Source organism: Trachinotus anak, unplaced genomic scaffold, assembly GCF_046630095.1.
Source record: "Trachinotus anak isolate AG129_WGS33_773 ecotype Australia unplaced genomic scaffold, CSIRO_AGI_Tana_v1 ptg000003l, whole genome shotgun sequence".
Lineage (NCBI taxonomy): Eukaryota > Metazoa > Chordata > Actinopteri > Carangiformes > Carangidae > Trachinotus > Trachinotus anak.
Genome location: NW_027273854.1, coordinates 9,206,184 through 9,232,645, shown reverse-complemented (window position 1 = coordinate 9,232,645; position 26,462 = coordinate 9,206,184). Strand labels below are relative to the sequence as shown.

Genomic DNA, 26,462 nt, shown 5'->3' with positions numbered 1-26,462 from the left:
TAGGCGCAATATTCTGAAACTCACGTTTCCAGGTAATAACATCTGGAATCATAAAAATATTTACTGTTTATTCAGATGGAGTTATTTTTGTTATGCCGACACTTTATGGAGTAATGCATTTCACAGTGTTCTCCTCGATGTTTATGCCTGCTGATTGTAACCTTTGAGTAAAAATACAATTGCAGGGGAAAGGTACTGTTTGGAGCATTTCCATACATTTTTTTTCCCTTTGGCTCCTGACAATGTAGTCAGATGTGGGGGAGAACGGTAATGCATGCCATTATGTAGTCTAAGGGTGCAGCCATTGAAACACAGTTAATTTCACAGTGAAATGTGAATGCCACAACAAGACAAATATAATTCAAAGAAATGGCACACTGAGAATGTTGTATAATGCCCATGTATGGCTCCAGCCTGAGGCAACTGGAACAGAAATGCCATGAAATTAAAAATAGGACAGCATGACGGAGAGTAGTCCAAGGCAAAGTGCAACCTTCAGGTCCCACGCCTAACGTTCATCACACAGCGAGGGAGCAGGGAATTCTAAAAAATAAAATATGCACTCACACACAGCTATTTATTTGTCATATTCTGTCCTCTTACACTTCCCCTGTCCATCTTTCTGGCATGCTGCACAAGCCCCCTCCTCCCCCTCCATTCTCTGGCTTGCTCTGCTTTGTCTTCAGTCAACCACATTTTCTCAGTTCTTCATGCCAGAATTTTTTCAAACACCACCAAATTAGTTGGGATTAGCTGCCTGTGTGTACTATCTCATAGGAATATCCTGTAGAAAATTAAAGGAACTAGCTTTAAGTGGGGAGAAAAAGTAGGGCAAGGGGAATCATGGGAGGCTTTCTGTGTGTGTGTGGGTGTGTGGGTGTGTGGGTGTGTGTGTGTTGCATGCCTTGTCTTCTGGACACATTACTATTGTCAGGAAGAGATTGCGGTTCATGAAGAAGTGAAGTGGAGAAATCAAAGAGATCCGAGATGCCAGTGATAACAACGCAGCGTCTCGCCTCCAGATTCGGCCTCTTTAATTACTCCTCCATGATAGTGGCTCTCTCTATATCTCTCTTTTCCTCTCCCTCCCTCCCTCCCTCCTGTGCTCCCCTTCGTCTTCCACTTTCTGCCAACTGACAAACTTTTCTCAGAAGCAGAAGAAAATAAAGGCTTCACAGCACAGTTGTTTGTGTTTGACAGCACAACATGGAACGATCCACATTGTGCGTCTCCTCCAGGCCTGCTGATTGCTCTATCGTGACAAAAAGCCTCGGAAATCGACCCACCCGCCCACCCGACCACACACACACACACACACACACACACACACACGCACACCTACCTCATCCATCCAACTCACTCATAGCACCCCTCTTCTTCACCCCCTGCCTTGCTCCTGTCACTCTCCTCAATTAGAATAATTACCCCCTGTTCGCTCGCACGCTAATCAGTTCATTAAAAACAAAATGGATGAAATTAGCATAGAGAGTGACGGCTGATTTAGCAACAGCGTCTGTGTCATCATCGACGCCCCCTCCCAAATCTGTAACCTGAGCCAACCTTGATCGTCTCACTGTCACTGATGGCTGCAGCGGTGACACCACCAGTTGCCGAGGCTGAGACGATCACAACATTAGTAATTCTTAATGCCCGATTCATGTGCTGTGAAGAGTTCAGAGGGGACTGCATGCGTCACCGCATTCAGGCAAGGGAGATATGAATGTGTGTTTGGGTGTGATAAATCCCATTCAACTACAAAGACCTGAGAGGACAGAGTTCAAACTAGGGCTGGCAGTGTCAGGCTAACTCTAAGTACACTTGTGTTACAATATTTTGCTATAATGATGGTCACAACACCGATAATTCTGGGAAGCCTGGACTGCCTGCACATCAAGATTACTGTCTGACTTATGTGGAAAATATACTCAAAGCAAAGAGAAAATATGTCTGGTTTGGAAATACAACAGAAAATGTGCTAGTGTATAACTGTCTCCATCCTTGTTGAAATTACTTTTTTTTTTTTTATGAAAAACTGGAAATCAGAAAATAAAATGAACAATTTGTGATGGTTGTGAAGAAGGGAATTGCACTCTGAAAGATGTGAACTAAGATATGGTCTAACAGCTACGTAGCCCCCTGCTTTCAGTTAAATGAACACTTCCGACTTTAAATACAAATTGTAAATACACTTAAATCTGCTTAATTACAGCAGCACATGGTGCATTACTGGCATATGAACTCACTCAACATCAACTGCACACACACACACACACACACACAGATCCACATGACAGAGATGTTGGGTTTCATACATTCCTGCTGCTGCTAAGAGCTTTTACTGACCAGTGGCTGCCACTGCACAGCAAACCCAAACCCACCACCCACCAACCAGCCTTCAACCATATGTTATTCTATTTCAGCTGCTGCCACCACTAACTGCCATTTGCTAGCCGGCTCATTGGCTGCAAGGAAAACTGAATCATTAGTTCGCCTTATACACCAGATATTTCATGTTCCTGTATACTGCCATATATACACATTTAACACTGAATCATTATGCTCTTCTTGGTTCTGTTCCCATTTTCTATTTTTTTTTTTTTTTTTTGTTTTGTTCAATTGTGTAAGTCTACAAAATATATTAGAATATACAGTATGTATTTGTGTGCATTTAAGTGTGCATAACTTAATGGAGGGGAAGCAGAGCGGTAATAGAGGAAGGCCTCACCGCGGTTCAGTGTCGGGGTGCTGTTGATATCTCCCGCCATGAAAGAAGATTCTGTCTGCTTCCGAACCGTGTCGTTCCACATCCTGCGGATCCGACTCTGGAAGAGGGAGCAGAGCGCAGTGAGCGGCAGCAAACAGACAACAAGTTAAATATAGAAACACGGCGGGTAGACTTTGTAACTCAGTGGGGCTGCTGTAATCAAAACTGTTGGGCTCACTCTAATCCACAAAGAACAATAGGCAAACAAGCCGGATAAAGAGACGGAAGCGTTGGGTAAACGGGCACACAGCTATGTCATGTTATCATGAGGGGTGCTAATAAACTCAAGACACGATTGCAGTAGCTGATACAATTGTTATTTGGAAGCGTCTTATTATATTGTGGGAAAGCTTGTTTGTGAGGACTTACTGTCAATTTGTGTGTGTGTGTGTCTGTGCCATTACACATGTGCCAGCATGCACAGTACTTCCAGATGTCTGGTATGGTGACTGTGACTATATATAGCACATGGACTTCAAAGGATATATTTATTAATGAGTCATCTACTCTCTGGTAAGTACGGAGGCTGCCAGGAATGGATGTAAACATTAAAGTAAAATTCTACAACCAAGGTGAGTAAACTGGCTAATTGGACCAGATTTTCAACAGAATTATCTAATGAACACATCACACTGTGTATCATGATAGAACAGGAACAAAATGTACAGCAACGCTGGGGTTTCACCTGCTGCACGTCTCTTTGTTACTGGCAAATGAACACAACGTGACTGTGGGCTGAAGAGTAAGTTAAGTAAGTAAATTCAAGTGCTTTGCAAAGTAATCGGTGAGTCATCATTATTGATCAGCAATCAAACCCCCGCAGATACACTCATTCCATACTTCAGAATCTTACATAACAGACCTTTTAAACAAGGCAAAAAAAAAAAAAACACCAGGAGGGTGAAGACATTTTCCTTGTTTCTGAGGCAATTTATTTTTTTTGACACCATTTTGAGAGTGTTGCAAAAAAAATAAAAATTAGAAAAATAAATAAAAAACCTCATTCACTCCTCTGAAATAAGCTGATTTATGCTGAAAATAAGTAAAATCATTTTGCCGCATAGGCAGATTTGCTTTCCATTTGTTCGGAGAAAAACACAATTTTAAAACTCAACAGTGGTCTGACTGATGTGTGAAAATAAACACACAGGTGCACTCGCACTGTGTGCATATTGCTCTGTGTGTGCCATCGTTTTATGTGTGGATCTGTCCTGCCCCCACCTGTCTGTGGGCTGCTGCGTGGCGAGCTTGGCTGCCACTGTAGTAGCGGTTGTTGGCACGCAGGCCTGAGTTCTTCAGGGAGCCGTGGGAGCTGGTGGTGGAGGTGCGGCTGCAGCAGTAGGAGTGACGCAGACACTTACTGTACTCCTTATGGACCTGTTTTAAAAAAATAAAAAATAAAAAAAGAAGTCACCACCAGCACAGCAGGAAGGTTTTAAAGCCACTCGTAAACACAGACACTTGGGGTGGACGCAATGTGGAGCAACAGAGGCTTTTATCATATGGCTACAGCAAAATGTACTAAATGCAACCAATCTAACACACTGGATATACTGAACATCCATCCATCCATCCATCCATCCATCCATCCATCCATCCATCCATCCGTCCATCCATCCATCCGTCCATCCGTCCATCCGTCCACCCATCCATAACATTGCATTCACAATTACATCCATAATATTTTGTAACTTATCAAACACTGGTATCGTTACCTTCTTCTGCAGGGCACAGTGGAAGATGAAGATGAACATGCCCTGGAAGGCGTTGAAGGTGGTGAAGAGATAGGCCATGATCACCGTGTTCTCATTGATGAAGAGGAGGCCAAACGCCCATGTCAGCCCCAGCAGGAACAGCAGAGCAATGGCCCCCAGAGCCCATGACCTGACGGAAACGGACAAAGAGATGATAAATAGTGACGCAAAGAGAAACTGAAATTATCCAGCTGACTGTGTGGTTTATTTATCATACATTTGGTTTTCTTGGAAAGAAAAAACACAGCTTCGGAGAGTATGACTCACTCACTGAATAATTTGAACTCACTTAATATTATCCAGGCGGCTGGAGTCAGGTTTGAGTGCTGAAGAGTTGCGAATCATCTTGTGTAACGTGATCATGAGGAAAATGAGGTTGAGCTAAGGACAGGAGATAAGAAGAGTGGAAAAAATGTTCAGTGAACTTTATAGTCTTCTCCCAAAAACACTGTTAATAACCCCACAAAGCAAACATGGTGAGATACTTTTGGTTTTACTGTGTGATATCAAAATGGAGAGGGGGGATAATACTGTCTCACAGTAAAGCTAATACCATAATAACAAATGAAACAGGTCCAATGAAGCTCCAGATGAAGTAGTTATCCACTCGCAGCCAGCATCTGGAGTGACACAGAGGAGAAGAGAGTTTTACACGCAGCTAAGCTCACGAACAAACATGCACACACCCAGTCACACGCGCACACACACGGGCAGGCATGCACACATTATTTCCCTGTCTCAGCGGATTATCTTATGAAGGCTAATCATCAGGCTTTGGCTAAGTGTGTTCAGAAAAGCCAGTCCACGGGGAGGTGCAAGAGCTGTTCTCACAGCACTGCATATTACATTTCCAGCTGGGGGAATAGCATAATCCTACTTCTCAATCTGCAGGTGCAAAAGGCCTGTCTTCACACGTACGCTTTCTTGGTCCCATAGCTCCTGTAGTCTATGGCCGCAGAGATGCCCACCACCAGTGCGGGGAAGCAGTAGCCGCACAGATAGTAGTACTTTTTGCGGGAGTACTCGCTCTCAAAGACCTCCACCAGCATGAGATAGAGCTGCACACCCTCCAGACACATCCAGGAGAAGGCAGCCAAGAAGAAGAAATGCAGAAGGCCAGCAAAGATGGGACAGGCAATCTGAGGGCAGCAACCAGGGAGAGAGTAGAGAGAAGAGAAGAAGATGAGGAATGAAAATATTAAGATGAAGAAGGAGAAACAGTTAAGATCAAGGCATATAAAATAGAAGAAGAGCGGAGTCAGAAACTCTATCCACTAGTAGTTTTGGACATTCACAGAGGAAAAATGAAAAGCTGCCCCCTGGGTGGCCGGCTCTGTGCATATTATTGAGTGGTAATTCATAACTCAGTGCAGTAAATGTTTTATAGAGTAATGTAATGACACACCACCTCAACACCGTCACCTCTCAATAAAACAGTTGTCACTTGTGTTGTGCTGGAACTCCCTCTGTCATTTTTAAGTTGGAATATACAAAAACTGGCAGCAAAAATGCACAGTAAACGCTGAGTAATAGATTTCCTTTCCAAGAAATCAAGCAAAAACCCTATTTGTGAGCGAGAACCTAACAGCAGGTATCAGATTGACTCACGTGGTACTCTGTCTTGTCGATGCCGATGAGGAAGAGCAGCTCAGCGATGAAGAGGTTGATGCAGAGGTTCTTGTGGATGGTGTTGCGGTCGGTCTGCAGGCCCCGCAGGAAGCAGAAAGTGGAGATGCAGATGGCCAGACACACGAGGGAGATGACAATCCCCACCCAGGTGATCACAAACAGGATCAGCTCATGCATCCGCCCCTGGTACTGAGGTCCGGGTAGAGTCCAGGTAAACAAAGGTGGTGGGTTTGAAGAGTGCGGAGGGGGAACGGGAGAGGGAGGGGAAGAGGGTGAGAGGGGCAGAGAAACACAGCAGAAGAAAGAGAGAGGGGGAAGTATTAGGAGGATGGGACGGGAGATGAGGAGTACAGAGATAGATGGGATAATAGTGGAGGGAAAAGACAATAGTGGATAAATAGACAGAAGATGGGGGAGGGGAGAGAAGAAGCAAAATTGCTTTATTTAATATTTGTAAATATATGCAAGGAGCTAAACTGTAGAGACAAGAGACAAGGCGTCCTGAAAAAAATACATGACATTCAAATTCATGTGAATGTCAGCGAGAAGTAGCAGGACATGAATTTGTAAGCGTGTGCCTCCCTGAATGTCGGAGTGAAAGAAGGAGAAGAGAAAATTCAAAACAAAGAGCTTGTCAGCCTTGAGAGGGTACATTAATGTGCATGTGTGTGCGGGTGTGTGACTGAGAGTGAGCGAACGCTAATACTTGCACGAGTGAACATCTGCATAAATTACCCGTTCTTCCATTTTTAACCGTGCGTCTGCCACGCCCTTGTTTACTCACATCGGGCTCGTGGTGAGCCATGAGCACGGCGAAGTTGGTGAGGTGGCTGCAGGAGCACGTGGTGTGTGTGTTGTTGGTGTCCAGCAGCCTGCAGCCCTGCGACGACCACTGCCCCATCATGGAGCGCTCCGAATAGTTCCAGAAGGAGCAGTTTGGAGTGTAGTAATTCTCCAGCTGCGGGGAAAGAAAAACAACAAGAGGGCTGATGGAAAAACGAAAAGAGTTCATCTGTCAGAATATAAATGAAGCATGATGAGGACTGAATTAGGTCACCTTTAGGTGTTTGAGTGTGAACACCACTGGCTCGGTGAGAAACACTCTGCTGGACTCTTTGTTGATGGAGGCAGCGATTACATGGGAGTTGACCGCCAGGCGCTTCTTTTCATGGCTCGGCCCGTCCACCTCCATTTTCACTGTGGCGTTCTCAGTGGACAGAAAAGATCCCAGGTTTTTATAGAGAATGAACACCACCTTGACTTGTCCTGCACGTGGAGGGAGAGAAAAGCAGACGGATGAAGAGAAAGCGAATGAAACAAAGAGAACAAGAGTAAAAAGAAAAGGAAAATGAAAAAAAAAAAAAAGGAAGATACAGACAGAAGCATGAAAGAGAGGAGATGGAGGGAAGGGGAGGGTGGGGGGGGACCAAATACAGAAATGGGGGCATAATATGGTAATGGCAGCGAGAGAGACAGAGATAGAGAGCAGGGAGTGACAGGGCGAGCAGGAGGGAGACAGAGAGAGAGAGTTAGTGAAGGTTAGAATGATGGTAAGGACCGTTTCATTTTGACTGGTGGAAGAGAGCGAGATTTAATGTGGAGGGCAATGGAACATTCATCCCTCAAGCATTCACAGATCTCTTATTATTCCATATGAATATTTCATGTGCGTTTGTTTCAATCATTCTAATCTCGTTCCCACTGCAGAGCCGAGCGGAGACAGAAAACAGAAAGGGGTAGGGGATGAGGGGCCAGCGGAGGGAGGAGGGGAGCGGCAGAGTGGAGGATGGCGGGCTGGGGTGGAGGGGGGGTGTTAGAAACAAGAGAGATGAGAGAGGGGGATAAGATGGCGGAGAGACGAAGCGAGGGAATGGAATGGGGAAGAGAGGGAGTGCTGAGATTGCTCTGTCAGACTGGGGCCGATTGTAATCTACACGCCTCCCCAGCTATTCTATTAAGACTGCTGTTAAGAAACCATCAGGAAAAGAAATTGTCTCAGCGCTTTTGTTAATCTGATTAGCCTATTATTATGAACCAATAACTTAGTCAACTGCATGCAGATTGTTTTAAGCTTGCATGAAAATGCAAATGGAAACATAAGAGAGCGGGCTGCACAGGACAATACAATTTTTCAGTCCTCGGGGCGAGGTCGGGGAGGGGGTGAGGGTTGCTGACCGTTGCGACTGTACTGTTTGATCGTGGAGGCTGAAAGCTGGATGGTGCTGTCACTGGCGTAGTTCTGCGGAAAGGACAAGTCCTGCAGGTCCATCTCTGTGTTTAGAACGTGCACCTCGAGATCTGATGGTGGAAACACAGCACGCAAAAACATTTTATGAAGACCTCAGCGCCGTCCAAGACTCTAAACAAACCCTGGAGAAATTTAGCAGTAAAATTGCACCAACAGCAGTCCACACTGTGGTTCATCCAGATGTATATCACTATCAAAACCATTAATACTGTTTTCTTACCGATGCTGGGCGCTCGGTCAGAAAAGTGATTCCCGTACATGTTGTTGGCCAGCAGGAAAGCGCCTTTTTCCAGGACGTCTAGTAGCATGGTGGCAGTGTGGGCCTGTTCTGTGCTGTTCATGTCCTGCCACGACATCAGAGCCTCGGGACGCAGCAAGTTGTCCACTGTCTGCACCACCGCCTGCCACAATCAGGATGTGTCCCGTTAGTTTCTGCCACTGAAAACACTTAACAACAAGCTACAGAAATAAATCCAGAGTCGTTAGCAGGGAACGAGTGACAAAACAAACCAGGAAATAACTGATAATTAATGGACAGCTTTTATTGGGTCACAGATATGAAATGTATATTGAAGTAAATGTAAATAGAACAACTTTTTTCATCAGAGATCAGTTAAAATTCAGTAGCTTTCTCCCCCGAATTTGCTCTGCTTCACTTGAGCAGACACACAATGTTAAGCACTTGCGAAGTAAAGACATATACCTAGCATTTAATATTACACAGCTGAACATGGGGGAATACAAAATAATATGTTCATAATAAGGCTGTAATTACATTATTGGTGTTGAGTGTACTTAATGGCACAGAACAATTCCTTAAGAAATTGATTAGTATGCAGATTCCCAGATATGCAGTAACTAATCATTAGACACTGGTTCATTAACACAGTTTCTAGCAGTCTGCTCTCAGTTCTCAGGAAGAGCCATTAGCTATTAATTAGCTAGGCAGTAATTATCAGTTAGTTCCTGATTTGTTTATAACTTGTTCCTTGATAATTATTCATTTTATGTACAGAGTGTAAAGCGTAACCGTATTAGTTGCGCACTTCAAAGTACAAAGTCGCCACTATTGCACCATAATTTCCTTGAAACTCACCACTCCCCTGCACTACATTTATTACTGTGCTATGTCAGACATATTACCATTCTATTTCACACTTACAATTCATTTAATGGCAATTTTGATGGTTGTATCAGCTATCCAATTTATTGGAGTGGCCTGCTTGATGAATCATGTAATTCTCTTGCTCAGGCCTCTCAAAATGAAGGATTGACTGCCGTATGGAATAAAGAGCGTTGCTGTTAAAATGAATTTAGCATCAGAGCCCCACCGCCACAGAACAGAAAGACGGCGGGTGTTTTGGGTTTATCCTCTGATCAGTGGGGTTATACTGAGCTAGCTTGCAGTAAGCGACAAAAAAATAACGGTCCAGTTACATACTACACAGCAGCCTTTAGTTCATCCAGCAGAGATCAGAAGATGTGGTGTCATATTACAGTATGCTGCAGACAGGTCAAGACACACAAAAGAGCGTGTGCTGCAGAGTGCCGCATTTCATCATTACAAAGAAGCATACACAAGGCCTTTTCATGATATTAGATTACAGCTTTCTCAGAACCAGAGATATTGCACAAATATTGAAAAAGCACAGAAGGGTGTAGTAACACAAACTGTTGCCTTTCATACTATCGTCAAATTACATTTTCTCAGAGCCGCAGATATTGTACCTTATTGTGCGACAGAACGAGGCCAGTGCCAATATCATACAATTAGGCTCTATGGCAGTGCAACAAAGCAAAGATTATGTCACAGAGAGCTGACTTTCGCGTTAGCTGAACCCACATTTCAGAGATGTGTACACCACGAGCAATAGAAAAACTACAAATCAGCTTTCACTGCTCAGGGAAATACTACACCAGCATTTAAATACTGTACATGCTGTCTGCCAGGAGTTATACCAAAGCTTCCTCACACTGCTCTTCAACACAAACGAGAAATTCCATAAGTGATGACTCCAAAGGCAATATAAATCATAATACAGAGCACTGAGCCAAAGGAATCTCATGTACAAGCCTAGTCTACTCAGGATTTATCTTCCCTCAGTTATTTTAAGTCACACAGCAGTCCTACACCACGGGCATGTAAAGGAGGCAGATAAAAGAGAAAAGCTACCTGGATGTAGGCCCGACAGGTCCGTTCTCGCTTCTGGAGCTGGAAGGGAGAAGACAAAGGCTGGAATTAAAAAGCTAAACACAAAAACTGTAAATTAAAAATTTACCGGTCCTTGCATGTGCACTAAGGGGGTAAATTCGCATTAACCCCGGTGTTCTTTTCTATTGCTTGAATTACATTCAGCAGGCGTGTGTGCGTGTCTGTACTTGTGCGTGTGTTTACACTTTCTTCTACCTTATTGTAGTTTCGTGCAGCTGACTCTTTGTTTCCGGGCCGCAGGGCCTGAAGCTGGGCATCCAGTATGTCCAGCAGTTGCTCAATCAGTCGCACGGACGAGCTGACGTCTCCCGCCTGGATCCGACCCCGTGTGTGGTTCACCAGCTCTCCAGCGATGTTGGCAGCATTCTCGCCGCTCTTTATCTGCACATGAAGACGCACACACACGCATGTGTTTACATACAGTGATATTATATGGATGATAAAACAGATGTGCTTTTATGGGTTGAGTCACATTCCAAGCTGCTGGAACACTCACATGCACACTAAGGCTACACAAAGGTTTGGTTAATTTCACGACTAAAAAACCTGCATAATGTTTGTTCAGCAATCACATTTTCCCCGAACTCTCTCCAAAACAGGATCTTTTTTATCGGCCCCTCTTGTATCATGTTAACAAAGATGGACCTTGTAGAACAAATTGTGAAGTTTTTTTTTTTCTCCCTAGCGCTGTTTCACTCGAAAATCACACCCTTGGCATCCACTTTGCAATTGCAATTGATTTTTGCCAAAAGCAGAAGGTATAATGGATTCTTCCAATGATGTTGCTTTTTACTGTGATGCTACCTGCCCTTCCAGGCACATGAACACACTTAAAAAACATTTTAGAAAGTCAGTGGAGGATCATTCACCCATCTTCATGGGTGAATGATCAGAAGTTTCTCCTGCAGAAATGTAGCCAGTTTACTTTTACCTCACAATTATACAGTATGAACTTTGCCAAGTTTGGGGACTGGTCTGATTATTACAGTGAATTTTCTAACACAGTTTAGTACTTTAAATGGCAGTTAGCTAAGTTTGTGCATCATCTACAGACCGTGATGTTGAGCAACTGCACAGGTGTAATGCATTATGAGACTATGATGGAGAAACTGAAGTGGCAGAGTACTTTGCAAGCTGTAAAGCTTGATTCTTTAAAATGATTTAACCAGGCTGTAATTAAAGTATATTAGTGAGAAAAGAGAGTTAATTAAGTATTAAGAGCAGATGCCTTGTAATGAAGGGCCAGTTGAAATGAGTCTGTATTTTAATCAGGTCAGCCTTGGAGATATGTTAATGTGTGTGTGTGTGGAGGTGGACAGGGAGGATGGTCGGGGCAGTGCAGCAGAGGAAGGGGACAGACCCACTGCCAGGGGGTAGGGCTCCAGGTCTCACCTTCTGGGCCACCTGGTTGACCCAAGGGGAGGTGCAGTTACTCAGGTCAGGACCCCGCGGGTTCCACATGACCTGCTCCGCCAAGCACTGGAACGAAGCGATGCCTGGAGATGAGCACAGGGAGAAGAAACAGAGGAGGGAGGGAGTAATGGAGAGATAATAAGCGTTAGGTGTCTGCAATTAAAAGGGAAAGTGTGGAGGAGAGGGATGAGCACAAAAAAGTGTGATAGATTATTATTATTTTTTTTTAGCCAAGAAAAATGGAATTAAATGAATTTTAAAAATGCAATACTCAAAGTGTTTGAAGATGAGAGGGCAGAAGGAGAGAGGAGGTAGCATAAAAAGTCTGAGAGAAAAAAGGTCAGAAGTGGAAAAAGGTTAAATAATGGAGTGTAGGGCAGTGAGAAAGTGAAGGAAGAGAAATGGAGGAAGACGATGGCAGGGGGCAGAACAGGCTTTCATGCTGTAAAAGGAAACAGTTTAAAAGGAACATATGTACACGTAACATTTACTCTGCACACACAGGCACACACCAGAGACATCAGGCATGATCCCTCACTGTCAAATAAAAAACACCTAAAGGGAAGCATCTTCCACCAGCCCTCATTTCCAGCTAGGTTCAGAGAAAGGACACCACGCGGGGATAAAACCAGAGAGGGGCCTATCTGCTCTCGCAGCAGAACGGAAGAGCAGAGATGACAAAAACAATGCTTCAACACTTCACAGTTGCAGAAGGATCAGAGCAGATGTGGCGTTGCATTTCATACCCATTTTTTCTTTCTCTCCCTCTGATTTTTCTTTCCCTCTCTCCCATTTTTCTCTATACTCTCCTCCATCGACCACAGATTGGCTTTGAGAGCTCTGCCAAGATGTGGCAATTAAGCCAGCTGCTAATTTAATGTTACCGCTGTTCTCACAGAGAGAACATACAGAAGCATGGAAAGGCGTTGGGGAAGAAGATGGAGGGAGATGCCTTTTTTTCTGTGACTAGAGAGGGCTTTTTGATGGCTGCATGTTTAGAGGTATAGAAGTGAGCATGAAGGGAGGTGAAGCCTGTGTTGTCTAGCCTTTCATTGCATTATTCGCCACTTTCAATCAGCTCTGTTTCTGTGGGAGATGAGCCTTTCATTTGTGGAGGACGGGCTTTCATCTGCCGAGCCCACGGGGACTGTGCCTGCTGGTGGGACCGATGCAGGGAGAGGAGAAGACAACAGCGGAAAAAAACAAGTGTGAGAGCACAAACATGCTGATCACTTGGGCTCGTGCACAGATATAGCGCGCGTACTTGTTTGTTTCATGGAGTGGAAAAAACGCACACACGTTTAAAAATACACACAAGCAGCTGTCCTCACCTAGAGATCCTTTGGGACATGGGCGGTCTACTGTTTCTCCTCTCTGCGTGGTTGGCCACTGGACATCACGCACCAGCTTCGCTTCGCAGACGTGGGGCTCTGGGCCTTGAGGGGGGCGAGGTGGCCGGCGGGTGACAGGCACAGTGGCTGTGATTGGTCGAAGATCGGGGTGCTTGTTGATGGAGCCGATTGGGCGCGAAGTCGGGGCCAGAGGGCGGGCAGTAGAGGGGCTGGCACTGGAGGTGAACGGCCTGGCTGGAAGAGTGGTGGTCACTTGGGTGGTGGTCAAAGGCCCTGAGGTAACCCCATAATTATAGAGAGAAGAGAAGAGGAACCAGAGTTAGAGGCTATGAATGAGGCACAGCATGAGTGAGAGACATTATAAGAGGATGTAAGAGAGCAGCAAAACCCAGCAGCAACAGCCAAAAAAACAGGATCAAGAGAGTGAAGGACACATGCATGTGAATGTAAGATGTCTCTCAGAAGTTGAGTTCAAAAGTTAGCCCGACAATAATTGGGGTGACAAATACTTTTTTGAGCCTCTCAAAGCCTGCTCTCCGGAGAGAGGAGGAGAAGCAGGGGAGGAAATGGAGGGAAAAAATAATCACAAGACAGGGAGGAGTAAATAATTGATCAAATGTATCAGAGAAGTCACCATCACTAACAACCAAACCTAATGCGAAGATAAAAGCAACACATCACAACTACAAAATCCTAACTGATCAAACGCAGAGCCAGCGCACAACTCTGTGAGTTCTCCCGTCCGTCTGTCTCTGCCTCGTCTCTCTCTGGGCATAATCCGAGCTTTCTACAGGCCTTTATGCGGCTCAGATATACAGTACATCCAAACCTCCTTCTCATATTGATGGACTGCCAAAATGCAGTGTGGTGTTCTCGTTTTATCCTCCCTCTTATCACTGCAGAATGACTTTTTCATTATCCATGACACAGAGAAGTTGATATGAAGTGCTCCAGCAGTTATACCTGAGAAGCTGCACTTCACGGTAACTATGGCAGTGGATGGAAATACAATGGTTTGCTATCTGAGGCATCCAAATGTCAGATAAGAAACAGTCACAAACACATTCTGCATGGGCTGTTTGAAGTGTTCCTCGGTCAAGCAGTTTGTCTTATAGCAGAGTGACTGACTTACTGTGCATGCTGCAAATTACAGAAAACCAACTTCCAGATTCTCCTTCATAATTTCATGTTTTATGAATATGACATTAGAATAAAGAAACAACAATAATGCAGGGGGACATATTTGCTTTATATATAAATAACATTAATATTTGTATCTATATCCTTTCTGGAAATAAACACTGTATGGTCTCTACAGTACTCTTAATATTTATATTCCTAATATTTGCTGTAGTGTCTGAGTCAACAGCAGATGTGTTGGGTTGGGCTGGGTTTCGGTGTGCTTCCTGTGGGGTCACTCCTTACCTGTGGTGGGGTCGGGCGGTCCAAACTCCAGCGGGTAGCGAAGCACATTATAGTTGTTCCAGACATAAAGCTGGTTGTCTCGAGGGTTGTAGTCCACAGAGGAAATATACTGATAGGGGTTGGGGAAAGGGATGTTGACGGGCTCCTCACGGGCACGGTTAGTGTTGTAGGCGTACATCACCAGGTCACCGCCTGCTTCACTGTCATCGTCCTGGTAGACCGACCGCACTGCGTACAGCACACCACAAGCCATGAAGGCGTTGGACGCCATCCTCTTGTCGAAGCTGGTCTCCCAGGTGCCTTCAAAGCGCAGGGTGTAAGGGTTTACCTATGGGCAAAGAAGACATGCTGAACTCAGCCACTCAGCCAAGGCTTAATGTATAAATGATCATACGAGGAAACTTGAAGCTTTCTGAGGGAATTTTACTTTTTTTGTTCATTCTCAGTTATAGAGGTCATAAAAGAGTCAAATTTCTTCAGGAATAAAAGAGCAAGACTATTAGTGTTTGATTTCTTGATATCCTTTTTTATTTCTCTGTGTGCAGTTTCAAGGTATGTTGAATGGTGGGTTTAAGCTTTCTTACAGAAACTCCATTAGTTGAGGTCTATGATAAAGTAGCAGCTCAACAGTTGGGACATACATCACTGGACTTTTAAAGATGACAAAAAAAAAAAAGGCGAAAGTCAAGGACTTACTTGCTGAAACTATACATCATTGAAACTGAGCGTTGAGCATAAAGTTTCTGATTTCATTATCATGTGTTTGTGCTTACATGACCCCACAGCAGCGAAAATTGTACTTTTCAACAATAATGTAAAAATTTACAAGCACTAGTCAAAATATTTTAAAAAGTAATTAAACCGTCAGCTTTGGAGGAGAGATAATTATTATTTTTTTGCTTTTACACAAAGCTGCCTCTGTTCAATATACATTCAAACTGTATATTGAGGCATAACAAAGACCTCCATATGTGTGTTGCACTCTGGGTAGGAAAAATAATAAAACCAAAACGCCAGAAACCAAACAATTCCTTAATGATGCGAGTGATCACTTTCTTGTTTATTACTCTGCTGCTCCATTATTCTACACTCTCATAGCTCATGCAGGGTTTGATATTTTAGATGGATAGTTTAACTTATGCAGTTTGAAAAACAATTTCCTGGTAAGGTCAAAGATGGTGATAATAAATGGGACCCGTCTCCTGGAACAACACATTAATTGAAACTCTGATTATGCGGGATCAGGCTGCCTGATTGCAGTTTCGTTTGTTAAGAAACAAATAACCAAGTGGTATTAAAGTATGAAAGAAAAAAAAGTTTGCAAACAGTGAGCAAGGCAAAGTAATATGACTTTGGATTGATATATTTAAAACAGTGTGTAGAGTACGTGCTTTGAAACTGTTGATATACAACTGAGTAGACAACCTAACAATGTTTGAAGCCAGAAAGAAACAGGTTGTGTAGCCTCTATCCCCCACCAAGTCTACAAAAATCAATATTTACCTTACCAGTAAGATTAGTTTTTGGATATTATGGGATTTGAAATTAGGCCTGACCTTTTGCAGATTATGTTTATGTGACCTGGTCAACAATATCTCTGCATCTCATTTGTCAGTGCACTTGTGTAACCTGAATGCTAAGTCATTCATGTGTGACACATGACCTTTTGCTGGACTAGTTAAATGAGATTCTGACATAATCCACTCCTGCATTTATAATCCACATCTCATCCCCTTCTGTGCAGTGCTGCAGTCCCACCTGGCTGACCACCAGTCGCCCGTTGTTGGCCTCAGTGGCGTAGATCACCCAGAGTCCGTTCTCATCCACAGCCAGGTCGATGTCTGACTTCCCTCCCCAGCGGTAGGGCGAAGTGTCATGGTAGTTGGCATTTGTGATAATGGCCTCGCCGCTCTTGATGCGCGTCCGTAGGTCATACTTGACTATGTTTCGTGTGCGTTCTTTGTTGTAAAATACTGCACCATCGTACACCACAAACCCAGTGCCGTCAACTCTGTTGGGCAACCTGTTGACAGAGAATCACGTGAGTGGCACAGGAATGCAAGAGAACAAGTCAATTTATCTACTCTGCACGACACCATCCTCCAAGACGGCTTCACGGTGAGCAAGCTGACACCACAGTGGAACCGTTCTGCTATCGCCATCCATATCCACATCAAAAGCCAATAAATCAATACAGCAGCAGATGCTATTTGATCATCCAGGACAGTGGGAGGCGCCCTCACTTGTAGGTGGTGGTGGGTCGGTTCTGTTTGAAGTCTTCCCAGGAGGCGTATTCATACAGCATGTCGGTGCGATAGGGGGTCCAGGGCATGACGTACAGACGGTCCCCAGACTGCAGCGGGTCCTTACACCACGCTCCCGCTTGGTGCTCCGCCTCCTGCAGAGAGCTGGCCGCCTGCACCCGCAACAGAGTCCCCGGACACACGAAGACTGGAGCAGAAGAGGGGTGTTGGAGCAGAGAGGAGAGGAGGGAGAAAAAAGGGAGACATAGAAAATGACAACAAAGCATTGTAAAAATGAAAGATATCATGAAGATGGCAGGGGAGGGAGAGAGGGAATGGGAAAAGGCCAAAGACCATGGAGTACAGAACAAGAGATAGACATGGAGGGGACAGAAGGAAGATGTGAGTAGATAAAAGTAAGTTGAGAATTGAAAAGGAAACAAAGAGTAGGAGGAGAATGGGACAGAGAGAGAGGGGGGGGGCGAGGTGAGGTACATTATCAGATTTAAAATGAAGGAACATATAAAAGCTCATTTGTAGAACATCAGCATTGTGGTTGGAAAGCGTCTGGATATGATAAATGGGAGATTTCTGGCTGCTGCCGCGGCTTAGATGTAGTCTCTAATCTAATTTATCTTGGCCTATTTTTTATTTGATTGTACATTTTTTATTTCAAAGGCCTCTGCTTCCCTGCTCTGCTACTGGGTGGTAAAACAGTAATTGTGGAGCTTGTTCTATTAGGACTCAAATTTGGCTCTCAGTCAAGAGTAATGCCTCAAAGAAAAAAGCATCCTGGGGTAATGATGTGAGGTTGGCCAGGCCTCCCCGTCCACCGCAACTGCAACTTAGCTTCATACACCCACACTCATATCACACACGCACAGAAACAGACACAAACAACACTCCAAACAGACATAGACACACACACAAAAATACATGGGAACTCTGACACACAATCCATAAACTAACCAAGCACACACACACACACACACGCACAAACACAGAGGATGTCTACTTTAGGCAGGTGGAGGTCATACGCTGGGGACTAGTGTAAATTGGCTGGTTGACGCAGCGTGTCCCTGCCTGACAGAGAGAGTGTCCTGGGACCACTGGGCGTGCCAGGTGATCTATGAGAAAAGCTGCTGGCATCCTCGCTACTCTGACATCACAGCGGTACCAGCGACAGAAAGCGGGAGAAAGCAAAGAGAGCAAGGGAGAGAGAGGGAGTTGGAGGGACTTCAGGAAAAAAAAAAACAGCTGAGGAGTCCCCATGTCTCCTCTGCCAGCTTATTTATGTGGGTCTCTGGCTCGGGGTTGCAACAGAACCAGACACCTGCTGGTCACCTCATGATTGAACGCATCTCTGAACTAATTGGACGCTGCTGGGGCATTTGGACACAGATGACATACAGCACACATGGATGAACAGACAGACAAGACACACGCATACCATCCCAATACAAATGCAGATCGCACACAACATGCATGCACACACCAACATGCGTACATACGCTGTCACACGGTGACTGTTAGAGTGATGGATCAGTCTGGGCTTTCACTGTCTTAAATATTGCATGGAGTCTGGTGCAGGAGGAGAATCATAATAGAGAGATCTGGGAGTTACCTCAGGCTTTTGGAAATTCAGCTTTCTCTTATAGCCTTCTGTCATGCTGTTGTTGATAGTGGCTGGTGATCTGTAGCGCCAGGCCACTTAGGAATTAGCCTGTTCTTTCTGAGGGGGTCCAACAGGGATTGAGACTGGCAGCCAAACAGGAATCTAATCAAGCTCAGGCATAAACAAACACTCTGAATACAGACTCTTCACAGGGAGGAGGCTTGTCATGCTCCATTGTCGAACCAAAACGCTTGCTGGAAAGCAGGGACGCCTGAGGTGTTTGCTTTGCAAATATGAACGTGGGTGACTGAAATATGCAAAATTATGTTCAGAGCAATGGTTAAATCTGGCACTTTCAGACAGCCGAACAATGAATTCCTTGACTAACATCTTGTCAGCCCTCCGTCACAACACAATCAAATGACATCTTTATCAGTCCAGACACAGCATGAGTGCATTGCAAATAATCGGAAGTTGTGCTCCAAAATATTTCAAATAAAGGCCATAAATGGGTGAGGTATTATCAGAACAGAAAGCTAGGGAGCAGGAAAAAGACGACCAATAGAAGTAGGACACTGCCTGAAAAGTACAATGCTACTGTAAATAGAGAAATAAAGAGCATGCAGAAAGCAAAGTAGCGGCTCTGCATGTAGGTGACCCATAAATAAAGCCGGGAACACTTTGCCTCAAGGTAGAATAAAGGACAAAGAAACGCAAACATGCAAGCCCATTCTCAGGATAACTTACTGGAAAAGTATGAATACGCACGCTAGCGTCCAACTCATCTGTTGCCATGGTACAGTGAAACTGATTACAGTATTACAGTACAACAGACAGCAAATAAATATGTAATGCCTTTCTGGAACAGCTTACCTAATGGTCATCTATCCAATAAAACACATCCACCTTACAAAAAAAAGAACAAAAACATAAAGCAACGTCAAATCAGACCTAGTTTCTATGCCACTTAATGACATGCTATGGCTAATGGGAGTGGCTGGAATTTCTCATCGAGGGTAATAGAAGGAAAACCTTAAAGACATGCCACTGAAGTGTAATACTGCAGGATCTATGCTGTTGAATTCCCTGCATTATGCTATAATTCATTCATCTTGGCTGGTGTTGTCGTTATCAGCTTGTACTGGTGTGACCCATCAAGCTAATTAACATTACACAACAGAAGAGAGCATAACCTCACCATTGTAAAGGTAAAAGTTTTTTTGGATTTTATGATACGATATTGTATATATTAACATTACATTAGCAGATTTTTGGGATGCCAGCTTTAACTGTGATTCAAATTTGGACTTTCATGACATCCATGATGATCACGTCCAGATTAAAGCTCTTGATAAGACAATAATACAATTTTAGGATTGGACCCATTGGAGCTTTTTGATGTACTTAACCATGACTGACCATAATATGAAGGTAAGAGGCAGAAAATGTACTACAATCTATCATAGCTCCAAAACAGTTGTTGTCGGCAATACAATTTACTCTCAACACACACAGTGTCCCCCCAAAACACTATGTGATTCTGTTCATTATTGTGCCTAACCTTACAGCCCTGGCCTAAATTGGTTGCAGTCTGTACTCTATTGGCTTCATCATCACAATAACACTGCTGCGCAGCATAGACTAACAGTCTGTCATCCTCTGCCTTCCTCCTCCACGTTCCTCTGTTCCCCCCTTTCCGATATGAACCCTGCCGGCTGCTTTTCAGCGAGCCTCGGTTTATTCTAATGAAATGGTTGTTGGGTGGGCCCGGTGTCAAAGGGGCTCATCAATGGCCTCCAGGCTGTACATGCAGGCCATGAGGACACACACACACACACACACACACACACATTCACACTCTCACAAGCCAAACAGAAACAGTGGCCACGCTTCACACCCTGCAAACCCTGCCTAGGGGGCTTCATTAACTCTGACCTGAGCTCCCCAGCCTTCCCGGCTGCCTTCCTGTTTACCAGCCTCTCCTTCGCTCTGCCTCCCCCTCTCTCCCTCAAACTGTGAAGGGTGATTGTAGCAGCGGGAAGCCAGAGCAGCCAAACCCTAGCAGTAGAGCCTGTAGTACAAGAGGCTATTATGACCACAGTATGAATGAGGTATTAGGCATTAGGCATTAAGCATTAGGCGTATTTCTTGAGATTAGGCATTATCCTAGTCTGGCAAGAGCAGGTTAGCTGGAGTAAGAGCCATCTGGGATTATGTGAGATAGTTAGATTAATAGATTAATTCCTATTTGGGTGCGGATAGAAATCTTGTAGTCATGATCATCCCAGTGAAGTCACTTGGCAGCGCAGATACTTCTTTACCCTACAAACTAGCCAGATGGCTAATGAAACTTACCTTATCAGGGATTAAAACCCAGGCTGTAGCTATCATACTCTAGCATGCCAATTACTACCACACATACGGGGAAATACTGCTGTAATAATTGGCTATTTATCTCCATAATCCCTTTCCCAGGCACAGGTCAGCTGTTACTTGTCAATATGAGGCTGCAGTATAAAATGATGAAAGCACCAGAACTTTCCTGAAAATGACAGTAAATATCTCCCACAAGTGTCTCACAGCAATTTGTGATCGACTGGTAATGCAATTAAAAGTGAGCGCTGACAGCTTCAGGCTAAATTTAGACTTTTCATTCTAGTTGTCTTCTACGATCCGTGGTGTTTTCATGTTTGATGTGACAGCATCGTGGTGATGGTTAATGTACGACTTTGATGATCTAAACACCCCCTGCCAATGGTTGGCAGCTGTTCCTAAAGTGGTGTCCTTGTGGTGTTTGTGTTTTTGGTTTTTTCTTAGCTACAGGGATCTGAGGGCTCCGCTGGCTCAAGCCTTTGCCCAGTCCACAGTCGTGGCCTGCTCACAGGACTGACTGCTGAGAGCATGCTGCTTTAATTGAATCCCACACCTGTTACTGGCAGGTGCAGCATGCAGGCAGCAGGGGGCAGAATGGAGCATGCCATGGTACCCCACATCCATGCTGGACAGTTAATGGGCTTTAAGGGTTAGTGTATGCGCATGAGTGTGCAGTGAGTCTCCTGATGGTATGCTATATGCGTGTGTGTCGTGTGTGTGTGTGTGTGTGTGTGTGTTTCGTGTGTGGGCGTGCATGTGTGCAGTTCAGAGAGCCAGAGAAGCAGACAGAGAGAAGAAAGCGTGAAGAAGGATGTGAGCGTGTTCTGTGTGTGCAAACAAGAAGAGAGAGAGGAGTGGAGTAAGACAGAGTAAATAGGTTATTTCCTGTGAAATGAGAATTAGGAGTGAGTTAATCTGCTGAGGAGTGACATATAGTGACAGAGAGAAGAAGAGAGAAATAAGGAAGGAGAAGGGAGGGGCTCCCATTGTGTTTCCGCTTCCTTTTAGACTACAAGGGGGTCAAGTCATGGGAATAAAAACACAAAACAGTACAAACAGCCGTGCACAGACATATGCACACAGACATACACCCTTAGGACACACACACAGACTCTCAGACAAAGCACACAAGAACACACTGTCCAGACAGTGGAAGAGGCAGGTGTCAAACCGGCACCTTTATCAACCCAAACATTCACCCCAGAGAATACCCTTCACTTTGACCAAAAGCTGGCAACAGCAAGAGATACCGTCCATTGAAAGCAAAGTCTTATCTGCCTTGGAGTGAAGCTGACACTGAGTGACAGGAAAGTTGGTTGGGACATGGTTGCAGAGGCTACAGGCTGCAGATACAGTAGACGACAGAGGGGCATACCCTATACTGGCTGACTGAGGCTTGACTGGTGGGCTAACAGCAAGCCTGAACAGCTGTAGCATTAGCCTAGCCTGTCACCACCCTGCCTCCTCCCTCCTGTTCTGAGTCAGGCCTCCCTGAGGTGCTGTCTCTCCATAATGGTCCTGAAACCAGCCACCGTGCTTTATATTCATGACCACCTGCTTCACTCACTCACCTCTCTGTTCTTTGGCTCTAACAATGCAATGACTTCTGCATGTACAGTCAATCCCCACATTTCTCCCTATCTCCCTCTGCTACTGAATAGAGTTTCTGCACTGCCTCGGTCACGTGACTGTGCTTGTGTGTGGTGGGTCATTCCTAATGAGGTGATGTTGCCTGACTCATCGTCTCTATAGCGACCGGCCGCTCTCCCTCTCTTTCTCCACTCGCAGCCGTTCTTTGTGTTTTCCTGTCACACGATGCAGTGGTTTCTCGCTCGTTCCGTCTCACTTTTCCAAACCACAGGTAGAGAACTGTTTTGTGTGAGCAATGGTTTTGTCCTTGCACGACGGTCTCCATGGAAATACCAGGACTGTGCACAGTCGTCTAATACTGTTTCCTTCTCTTGCCCCTTTTTCCCTTTAGAAGCAAACAAACTGGAGGTAAGAAAAATATGGCGGACACTTGTTTGGTCGTGTCAGCAGTGATAAAGGAAATACTGTAATGATGTGGGTAGTATATTCCCCTAGACAGCGAAAAGGGTGAGAAAAGGGACAGAGACAGTGATTGGAAGAAGGAGAGATGGCTAATGTCGACATAGCCTTAAAATAGCCTGACAGTAGATAGGCTGACAGAGTGTTGGACAGTCACTGAACAGGATCTCCTGCGCGTGACATCATCACCGCGCGATGCACGTCATCCCCATCCCAATCTGTCAATCAGCTGATCAATCAGTGAGGATTAATTTGACAGACATGGGCAAAACACAAGTCTGGAATGTTAATTCAGCCATAAACAGAGAAAGGAAGTGTGTTTGACAGCAGTGAGGGGATGGATTACGGTGGGCAAGGGCAAGAGTGCAGACAGAGGAAAGGGGTATTTGTTTTAGTGTTAGTGGGAGGAAGAATAGTAAATAAATATAACCAGTTGGGTGAGGTGCAAGCAGGAGGAGGAGGAGGAGGAGGAGGAGGAGGGTTTTGTCGCTTCCTATTCCAACACAAGCAGGGTAAGCGAGCTAAAATGGCTGCTTGCGGTGGGAGAAAAATGTGAGACAATGATCCATGTTAATGAAAAGCCATGGACACGACACCAGACAAAGAGGTCCATAAACCAGTTAATGGCAACCTCTATAAGAGCTAATTCCTCCAACATATGGATCCAGCCATGGGGCCAGACGGGGAAATGGCTGAGGTTGAGACAGATGTGAGGAGGGGAGGAGGTTCAGGGAGAGTTGAGGAGGGTGGGGACCTGAGAGGGGGAGTTAAGGCTCATTGGGAAGCTGGCACTGATGGCCACTATACTCTCAGCCTGACCTCGGATATGGGTCAGGCCTATCTCTGCTCTTTAAGACGCCAGTGATTGAGGTGCCTGGCCATGCTGATTGGGGCTCTTTAGGAGTGCTTGTGGTTGCATCAAAGAGGCCTTTACAAGCAACTGGAGCACTCCCGCCAGAGGATACACCTGCCCCCTCATCCCCTCCCCCCTCCTCCCCCTTCAGAGCTGAACACGTAGGGAACCAGCAGGGACTGACTGATGTGGACGGGCGTAAGGGGGACAGTTCACAGTGCATGTGCAACAAAGAAAACAGTGAGGTGGTGGTGACAAACTGTAGAAAGAGGAGGGGAGAAAGAGAGGAGAGGAGGAGAAAGAGGAGTGTAAGAGATGCTCAAAAGGGCCCGCGGCTGGTTGTGATGGCCAGATGTGATCTGAGAGATAAACCAATCAGAGAAAGGCGAAAGAAAGAGATAGAAAGGAAGGATGAGAAACACAACAGAGGGAAATAAGTAAGGGGACAGTAAGAGAAAAGGAGTTAAATGGAAGTGTGATTAATTGATAAGGGAAGAGAGAAAGAATGAGAGAAGGACACTGAAGCACCTGGAAATGGTAAAAATGATCTGAGAGCAGCTTTGGCCAGTTACTGTGTTGTCTTAATGTTGATGTTTTTGGTTTGAGATTACAGCAACGATAAACTTTGAATCTGTCCTGTGAAACTATGAAAAAAAAAAAGAAGTGGAAGAGATACGGCATGGAGAAAAGGAGCAGCTGAGTGATGTAGAGAGAGACAGGAGGATCTTTTTTTTTCTTAGAACTGGAGGGACAAATAAATTGCAAGAGCGAAATGAGCGGAACAGTACTGAAGAAATGTAAATGAGAAATGTGGATTATCAGGTGTGTGTGAGGCAACAGTGTGAAGAGGGAGGTGGTTTTTGAAACGGATGGGACAAAGAGGAGAAGATTTGCCATCCACGAGATGATTGAAATGTATGCTGTGCGTAAATTTAGGCTGAGAAGCGCTACTTCGTAAAGGAAAGGAATGAAGTTAATCTCTCGTTTATCTCTCATAGATACTGGACTGACCTCCCATGATGCCTTTTTGTGCATCTGTGCACGTGTTTGTGTGTGTGTGTGTGTGTGTGTGTGTGTGTGCGTGCGTGCAGGTCAGGCTGGTGTCATCAGAACCAAGGAGGAAATCTAGAAGGATTTTAGAGTTTTGGTTATAAGTCAAAGAGAGATAGAAAGAGGAAGAGGAGGGCAGAGGAGGCGATTAGAGATCGAGAAAGAAAAGGGAGGGATATCGACATCAAACATGACCACTACACAAGGTGCTGGGTTAGGAAGGGATATGGGGGGAAGAGGGGGAGAGACAAGGGAGGAGGAGGAGGAGGAGGAGGAGGAAGAGGAGGAGTAGGGAGGAGGAAGGGGCGAGCTGTGGTTGTTATGTTCATTGTGGTCTTTACCTTTTTGATCCACTTCTATTCAAGCATCGGAAAAAGGAGAAAGAAGGAGATAGAAAGATAAAAGAGAAAGACAGTAAGGAAGAGAGAGAGAGGGAAAGTAAAGAGAATGAAAGAAAAACAGGTGCAGGAAAAAAGAGAAAATTGAGATTAAATAAAACGCTGTCCTTTCTCTCTCTCTCTTTTTTAAAGCAAGTTATCTGTCTGTGTTATGGTTGGCTACTCAGAGAAAGGATGGCTAAAATGGAAAATGAGGAGGGGAAAATGGCCTGACCTGGGTTTAAATCCATTTCCATTTCATTTCAGCTTTATCAATAATCCCCCAACAACACAATCCACCCCCAACCACACACTCTAGACCCCAACCTCCAACCCTCTTATTGCCACATCCCTCCCTCTTTCCCTCCCACTTTCCCTTGCGCCGAAGGTGCTGCCCCAGGAACCTGTTGGGGAAAGAAACCGAGGAAGAACATCTTTGTGCTGAGGTCCTCTTCAGCTGTGGGAGTAGACAAAGAGTGGGAAAGACAGAGAAAGAGATGGGGGATGGTGGATGGAAAGGTGGTGGTGACGATGTCTCTATCTGTGGCTAGTTGTCTTCGGAGGGATCATTGCATCCACCTTTCTCCAAGTGCAGTCTGTGTTGACATTAGAGCGGTCCCTTGATCTAAAGAAAGCCGTGCTTTTGGCTTTGCTCAATTTACAGAGTCGGGATGCTCGCTAGAGAAGCCAGCAAAAACACTCAACCCATCGACCGCCCAATCAATGGGGAGCTGCCGGCTTGCCTGGCCGATGCTAGCTCATCAAAGAAAAAGAGAACAAACAACAGGGGAAAGGGAGGGTTTGACAGAGTGGAACGTCTCAGAAACACAGAGAGAAACCAAGAGACACCGTCGAGGGGGAGGGGAGGAAAAAAGAGAAGAGAGAAATGTCTACAGCGAGCTCATCACACACAAATCAATAGGTTGGTGTGGTGAGTCACACCGAGGCCTCAGCTGACACGAGTAGGTAAGGCGTGGCTCCCTCGGCATCCCGCGGCTCTGTTTGGTACCTGCTTGTGCCACCGCGCCTGGGGAGGTCCGTGAGCAGCTGGAGACTTGAGGGAAGAGCGAGAAAGGATCTGCGGCTCCGCCTTTCACATTACAGG

The 26,462-nt window shown here is 45.1% G+C and overlaps 1 protein-coding gene across 2 annotated transcripts in view; it reads right to left on the bottom strand.

Moving 5' to 3' along the window:
• Positions 1 to 26,462, bottom strand: part of adgrl1a (adhesion G protein-coupled receptor L1a) — a 92,598-nt gene that overhangs the window by 8,453 nt on the left and 57,683 nt on the right. For both annotated transcript variants that reach the window (XM_071472509.1, XM_071472519.1), the window contains exons 5-22: positions 17,041 to 17,248; positions 16,556 to 16,820; positions 14,798 to 15,125; positions 13,352 to 13,645; positions 12,000 to 12,103; positions 10,803 to 10,988; positions 10,569 to 10,607; positions 8,616 to 8,796; positions 8,323 to 8,445; positions 7,205 to 7,413; positions 6,932 to 7,105; positions 6,127 to 6,336; positions 5,437 to 5,657; positions 5,072 to 5,138; positions 4,808 to 4,899; positions 4,480 to 4,648; positions 3,986 to 4,141; positions 2,726 to 2,822 (exon numbers count right to left, since the gene is read on the bottom strand). In XM_071472509.1, coding sequence (XP_071328610.1) covers positions 2,726 to 2,822; positions 3,986 to 4,141; positions 4,480 to 4,648; positions 4,808 to 4,899; positions 5,072 to 5,138; positions 5,437 to 5,657; positions 6,127 to 6,336; positions 6,932 to 7,105; positions 7,205 to 7,413; positions 8,323 to 8,445; positions 8,616 to 8,796; positions 10,569 to 10,607; positions 10,803 to 10,988; positions 12,000 to 12,103; positions 13,352 to 13,645; positions 14,798 to 15,125; positions 16,556 to 16,820; positions 17,041 to 17,248 — 3,123 coding nt within the window. The remainder of the gene's footprint in view (positions 1 to 2,725; positions 2,823 to 3,985; positions 4,142 to 4,479; positions 4,649 to 4,807; positions 4,900 to 5,071; positions 5,139 to 5,436; positions 5,658 to 6,126; positions 6,337 to 6,931; positions 7,106 to 7,204; positions 7,414 to 8,322; positions 8,446 to 8,615; positions 8,797 to 10,568; positions 10,608 to 10,802; positions 10,989 to 11,999; positions 12,104 to 13,351; positions 13,646 to 14,797; positions 15,126 to 16,555; positions 16,821 to 17,040; positions 17,249 to 26,462) is intronic.